The sequence below is a fragment of the Spinacia oleracea genome, chromosome 2 (assembly GCF_020520425.1).
Source record: "Spinacia oleracea cultivar Varoflay chromosome 2, BTI_SOV_V1, whole genome shotgun sequence".
NCBI classification, from domain to species: Eukaryota; Viridiplantae; Streptophyta; class Magnoliopsida; order Caryophyllales; family Amaranthaceae; genus Spinacia; species Spinacia oleracea.
Genome location: NC_079488.1, coordinates 9,934,883 through 9,941,570, shown reverse-complemented (window position 1 = coordinate 9,941,570; position 6,688 = coordinate 9,934,883). Strand labels below are relative to the sequence as shown.

The 6,688-nt window shown below is 46.1% G+C and overlaps 1 protein-coding gene across 1 annotated transcript; it reads left to right on the top strand.

Annotated features, from left to right (window-relative positions):
- The first annotated feature begins 649 nt into the window (after positions 1-649).
- On the top strand, positions 650-1,911 carry LOC130467210 (uncharacterized). The gene is made up of 2 exons (XM_056835648.1): positions 650-1,474; positions 1,528-1,911. The coding sequence occupies exons 1-2, from the start codon at positions 650-652 to the stop codon at positions 1,909-1,911; spliced, it is 1,209 nt and encodes a 402-aa protein (XP_056691626.1).
- Positions 1,912-6,688: the final 4,777 nt, after the last annotated feature.

Below are 6,688 nucleotides of genomic sequence, written 5' to 3'. Positions count from 1 at the left end.
CGCGGGCATGGCCTGCATGCTTGCGGGTCATGCTCGTGTGTGTGTTTGTGTCCATGCATAATTCCTAAAACTATTAGGATTTGATGTATGATTAAATTCCTATTCCTATTAGGATTATTTAATTAAATAGAGTCCTTGTAGGATTCTAAGTTTAATTAAATCGTATCCTACTAGGATTCCAGTTCCCTTTCCAAACCTCTATAAATAAAGACCTAGGGTCATAATTTATACGAACGATTTGAAGTATTCAAAGGGTAAGTTTTTGAAAGAAAATTCAGCCACACTCTTGCACAATAATAACCGAAATTCCTAAGCACCTTAAGGGCGATTCTAGTTGGTCAATCTTGAGGCGGATCCGGACGTACTGTGGACTATCTACGGAGGGACGACACTTGGAGTCCTAAAGACTTGTTCTTGTTCGGTTCGGGCGCAGCTAGGGAAGGCACGCTACAAAGTGTATGCATCTATACTATGCTAAATGATTATGTGTAAATAATATGCTTTCCTGGCTTTATGGTTTTTCCGCATGATTTATGTATTGTCATATGTATCATAACCTAACACTCCTAGCCCCCTACACGCCCCCGAGAAATCCCACAGAGGAAACTCGAGGAGCGAAGGTATTAGGGCGAGGCTAGGAAAGAGGATCATGACCCCAGCATCTTCCCCGTTCTCAAATGATATTGTTATGGAGGAGATCTCTAAAGTTAGGCTACCAGCGCACTTAACATACAGCGGAATCACGGATCCGAGGGATCACGTTATCTCCTACGAGCAGCAAATGTTACTAAGCCCATACTCCGAGGCCTGTTGGTGCAAATATTTCCCAACCACGCTAACGGGAGTTGCAGGGGAATGGTTCAGGTCGCTGCCGAAGGGATCGATCAAAAGCTGGAAGAAGCTGAAGAAGAGGTTATGCGTACAATTCGTGAGCAATAATTGCCCCGAACGAACGACCGCAGAGCTAACCTCCACACAACAGGAAAGAGACGAGAGTCTACGAGACTTCATGGCCAGATTCATGAAAGAATCAACCAACATCCCGAACCTGCAGCCAAACGTAGCAATCTTCGCCTTGAAGCACGCACTTCGGGAGGGGAAATTCCTGGATAAATTGTCAATGAAAAACCCCTCCAGAATAGCTGACGTAGTTCAAATGGCGGATGCATTCATCAGAACGGAAGAGTTCAACAAGGCAGCAGCAAGGCTGAAAGGTCCCTCGGATACAAGGGACACAAAAATGAATCAGAGTAAGCCCGAGGGCAACTCGAGAAAGGGAAAGAGAAGGTGGGGGCAAGAGATGCAAGCCCAAAGAAGGATGGGAGAAAGGGTGAACTTCAACCCAAGTACACTAACTACACCCCACTCACCATACCCCGAAGAGAAATCTTCAGCCTCCACAAGGATGATGGGAAATGGAAGCTACCAGACAAGCTCAGATCAAACCCCCTTCGCAGAAATAAAAACAAGTGGTGTGAGTTCCACGATGACTTCGGCCATACAACCGAAGAATGCAACTCGCTGAAGGATAACATCGAGGATCTCATCCGCCGAGGCTACCTAAAGCAATACTTGCTTGACCGAAGAACGGAGAGGGAAGAGAAAGAAAAAGCAACGTCTGGAAAACCACAAGAACAGGCCCAGAGAAGAGTCCATGAGACCGAAGGGCAAAAGAAAAAACCAATTCTCGTGGTGTTCCGAGGACAAAGATTCGGCCACGCCAGCAAGCAACACTTGAGAGCTCTCTTCCACCGAGTCAACTTCAGCACTGTAGGGGAGAACCAACCCACACCCCCGAACATGACTTTTACTGCTGATGATTGCCTCGGAACCCAGTATAAACACGACGACCCATTGGTAATTGAAATGGATCTCAACAACCACAACGTCCACAGAGTACTAGCTGGTTGATGGAGGGAGCGCCGTCAACATCATCTTCGGAAACTGTTTCGAGCAGCTCATCCTCGAGGAAGGAGAAGAGTCACTGACTAAGGTCAGTTACCCGCTGATCAACTTCAACGGATCCGCAGCAATTCCCCGAGGAAAGATCACCCTTCCCGTTACCATTGGCCAAGGCCTAGCAGCGAGAAACGTCCGAGAAGAATTCTTGGTGATGGATTGCGATTCGGTATATAATGTCATAATGGGACGAACCATGATTCACAAGATACAGGCAATCCCATCCACATACCACCAGATGATGATGTACGTCTCGGACGCAGGTTTTGCCGAACGGATAAAGGGTGACCAGGAGGTGGCAAGATCAACCTGTCACACTTCCATCCAAAAGCTGAAGCTAGGAGACAGTCCTGAAGATGAGGATGAGAAAAGTTTTCTCCCGAGAGAGGAAAATGATGCAAAGAGGAGAAAGGCAGGGCCGAGCAGTCTAATAAAGCCCGCAGAGGTTGATGCTCGACCAAAAACCCTTTCCCCCGAACCAGATCAAGAAATGGAGGACATCCCCCTGGAGGATGACTCAGACAGAAGCGTCCGAATAGGCAGAGGCCTAAGCTCGGGACTCCGAATAGATCTGATCCAGTTGCTGAGGGATCACAAAGATATTTTCGCATGGTCAGCAGCCGATATGCCAGGGATAGATCCGGAGATGATCTGTCACAAGCTGGATGTCAATGCCGAGGCTCGACCAATCAAAAAGAAAAAAAGGAATTACTCCTCGGAGAAGAACAAAGCCATCGCCGAAGAGGTAAAGAAACTGCAAGAGGCAGGTTTCATTAAGCCGTGCATGTACCCCAAGTGGCTAGCCAACGTGGTTATGGTCAAGAAAGCAAACGGCTGGTGGCGCATGTGCGTTGATTTCACGGATCTGAACCGAGCTTGCCCAAAAGACTGCTATCCCCTCCCGAGGATAGATCAGCTAGTGGACTCTACCAGTGGCCATGCATTTCTCAGCTTCATGGACGCTTGTTCAGGGTACCATCAAGTATTCATGCACCCCGACGATAGAGCGAAAACCGCCTTCATCACAAGCGCGGGAGTGTTCAACTACAGAATGATGCCCTTCGGATTGAAAAATGCCGGAGCCACCTACCAAAGGCTAGTCGATCACGTCTTCTCCGATCAAAAAGGAAGAAACGTCGAGGTTTATGTGGACTATTCCATAGTAAAAAGCGTGAAGGAGGAAGACCACATCAAAGACTTGGCCGAGACCTTTGCCAACCTGAGGAAATACAAAATGAAGCTGAACCCGAAGAAATGTGTCTTCGGGGTAAAGTCAGGGAAGTTCCTCGGATTCATGGTGAGCGAAAGAGGAATTGATGCAAACCCGGACAAGGTCCAGCCAGCATTAGACCTACCCGAGCCGAAGACAAAGAGAGACGTGCAAAGGCTAACAGGCAGGTTAGCCGCACTGTCAAGATTCATATCGAAAGCTTCGGACAAGGGGGCACCCTTTTTCAAAGCTCTCAAACCAAAAACCCTCCCAGGAGGAGAAGCAGAACCTATCAAAAAGAAAGGCGTCCCAAGGAAAGTGGACCCCGATCTGACATGGGAACAAGAGCAGAAGGATGCATTCCAGCAGCTCAGGGCAGCTTCTTCACGCTCCTTAGCAGCATCGTCTCTATCAGCCTGACACTCCACCAAGTTATCCTCAGCCTCGAGCCACTTGGGCACATGATCGGCCCACTGGAAATCAGGCATATGCTTGGCGAACATCCGACGAGCGCCGAGGATCCCCTCCCAATACTGGTCCTGACACTGCTCGGCAGTGTACAACAAGGCCTTCTCCTCTTCAAGCTGGTGAATCTTAGGCTTAAGCTCATAGCTTCATGCTCTAGCACGGGAATCCGCTCAAGGGCGGCTGTGAACTTCTGGGCACTCTCACGAAGGTTTAGGATGACATAATCCTTATTTTTCAGCGCAGCCTCAAAGTTAACCTTCTCCTCGGCTTTCTCCTTCTTAAAGGCATCATGCTGCCGAGCATCAGCTTCCATCTTCGAGGTCAAATCAGTAATCCCCTTGCCGAGCAGCTCGAGCGTAGCCGTCTGCTCCCGAGTAAACTCGGTAACCAAGCCCTTCGTTGAAGGAAATAATGCCCTTGGTCCAAGTATGCATTCTATGTTAAGTCTAATAAATGCGGTTCAGTATTAATTAACAAGTTAATAATTCAGTGAGATCAAGTGAGCTGAATGCCTAGCTAGAGGCCGCTTCAGTTCAAGTGGAATTAATGATATTAATCCACAGCTTACTCTTGACTGAACCCGTAGGGTCACACAAATAGTACGTAAACGGATCAAGTATTTAATGGCATTAAATACTCCATCTATGAATATTCGGAATCGACGGATCTTGGTTTCAGTGGGAGCTAAGATCGTCACAGGCAAGAAATGAATACTCCGGAAACGATGATATTGCCGGAAACGGAAATATGGATCGTATCGGAAATATGAATATTATCCAAGTCGTAGATGTTGCCGGAAACGGAAACATGGTACGTATCGGAAAATATTATTGGAAATGGAAATATTACCAGAATCGGAAATATTGCCGGAAACGGAAATATTGTCAGAATCGGAAATATTACCGGAATCGGAAAATAATTCCGGAAACGGAAATATTAAATATTTGTTCGAAACGGAAATTAATTCCGGAATCGGAAATATTAAATATTGTTCGTATCGGAAATAAATTCCGGAACTGGAAATTTAATCGGAAGCGTATCGTACGAATTAGCATCGGACGAGGCCTGCCGGACGAAGGCCCAGCACGAAGCCGGGCCATCGCCCAGCAAGCACGCGCGCCACAAGCCCAGCCAAGGCAGCGCCCAGGCCTACCGCAAGGCAGGCCCAGCGCGCGCCAAGGCCACAGATGCGTGGGCCGCGCTGCGTGGGCTGCTGCTCGCACGCGCATGGGCAGCCCTTGTGGCTGCCGTGTGTGTGTGAGTTTGTGCTCATGCGTGATTCCTAAATCTACAAGAGTTAGTGTATGATTAAATTCCTATTCCTAATTGGATAAATTAATTAAATAGAATTCATGTAGGATTCTAATTTCAATTAATTCGTATCCTACTAGGATTACGATTCCTTTTCCATAACTCTATAAATAAAGGCCTAGGGGTCATTATTTATACACAAGTTTTAAGTATTCAAAACTAAGATTTTTAAGCAGAAAAATCAGCCAATATTCTTGCCTACCTAACCGAAAATATTAGAACCTTAAGGGCGATTCTAGTTGGTCAATCTTAAGGCGGATCCGGACGTGCTGTGGACTATCTACGGAGGGACGACACTTGGAGTCCTAAAGACTTGTTCTTGTTCGGTTCGGGCGCAGCTAGGGAAGGCACGCAACAAAGAGTATGCATCTAAACTATGCTAAATGATTATGTGTAAATAATATGTTTCCTGGCTTTATGGTTTTTCCGCATGATTTATGAACTGTCATATGAATCATAACCCAACAGTGGTATCACGAGCCCCTTATTATTTTCATAATCTAAATTGCATGAACATGGTTAAATATTACAAATTTGCAAGAATTAAAAGGGGTGATTAATTTTCGTAATTGTTAATTAATTGCAAATTGCGTTTATTTAATTATACGTACGCAGTTTTTCGGCAGTTTCTTCGTTACTCATCCAAATCGAGTGATTTTTGTGTCAATTCCGCATGTAAAAGGCATTCTAAAATTTTGACAAAAATAGTATTTTTCTGCCGAACCCAGAATTCTCAAATTCGAAGCCTAACTATGACTTTTCGAAGGTTTTAGTTTTTCGAATGCAAAATTTCGTAAATTTAAGATGTTAAATTAAATATTTGCGATTCTTGTTGATAAATCTTGAATTTTTGATTGACCTACTGCATATGTTTAACAAGTTTGAATGCCTAGTCTTGTTAATTATGCAATCTAATTTGTAATTATGATTAATTTGTTGAAAATTAGAATAATTTAGAATTAATTTGATTTTCATAATTAATTGTAATTTAATTAGAAACCTATGATTAAAAACCACCATAAAAATTGTAAATTTACGATAAATTTTAAATTTTTATGACCTAGACTTGAATCCATAACAATCGGAAATCAATTGGATAATAAATTTTCGATTTTTTCGCCCTAAAATTATGAAATTAATATTATTTATTAATTTGTCATTAATTTTAAATATAAATTTTAAATTTTTATGCGATTCGTTCATAAAACTTGCACGCACGAAGCAATGGACACTTCGTGTTACCCTTAAGGGGTGTTGTATAATGCGGGCATGCGACGACGAGCAAGGGAGCTCGTCGCCCGTGCGGCACGAATGCAATGAGCAAGGGCGTAGTGCACGAGCACAAGGCAGCAGCCCTGCCTTGTGTCGTGTGCCACGAGCAATGAACGAATGGGCATGGGCGAAGGGCGAGCCAAGGCAGTCGCGTGTGGGCAGCAAGCGAGCTGCGCCACAACGCGCGCTGCCTCGCACAAGAGCGCGCAGCCTCGCGCGCAGCGAGCGCAAGCTCGCGTGCCACGAGCGCTGCGCCCAGCATTACTCGCGCGCACAGCGCGCGATGTCGCCCGCCCAGCGAGCGATCTCGCGCGCCCAGCGAGCGATGTCGCGCGCCCAGCGAGCGATGTCGCGCGCCCAGCGAGCGATGTCGCGCGCGCGCACTGCGAGCGATAGCTCGCGTGCGATGAGCGCTGGCGCGCGCAGCGAGCACCAATGCGTGCGGAGGCTTGCGATAGGGAAGCAGCA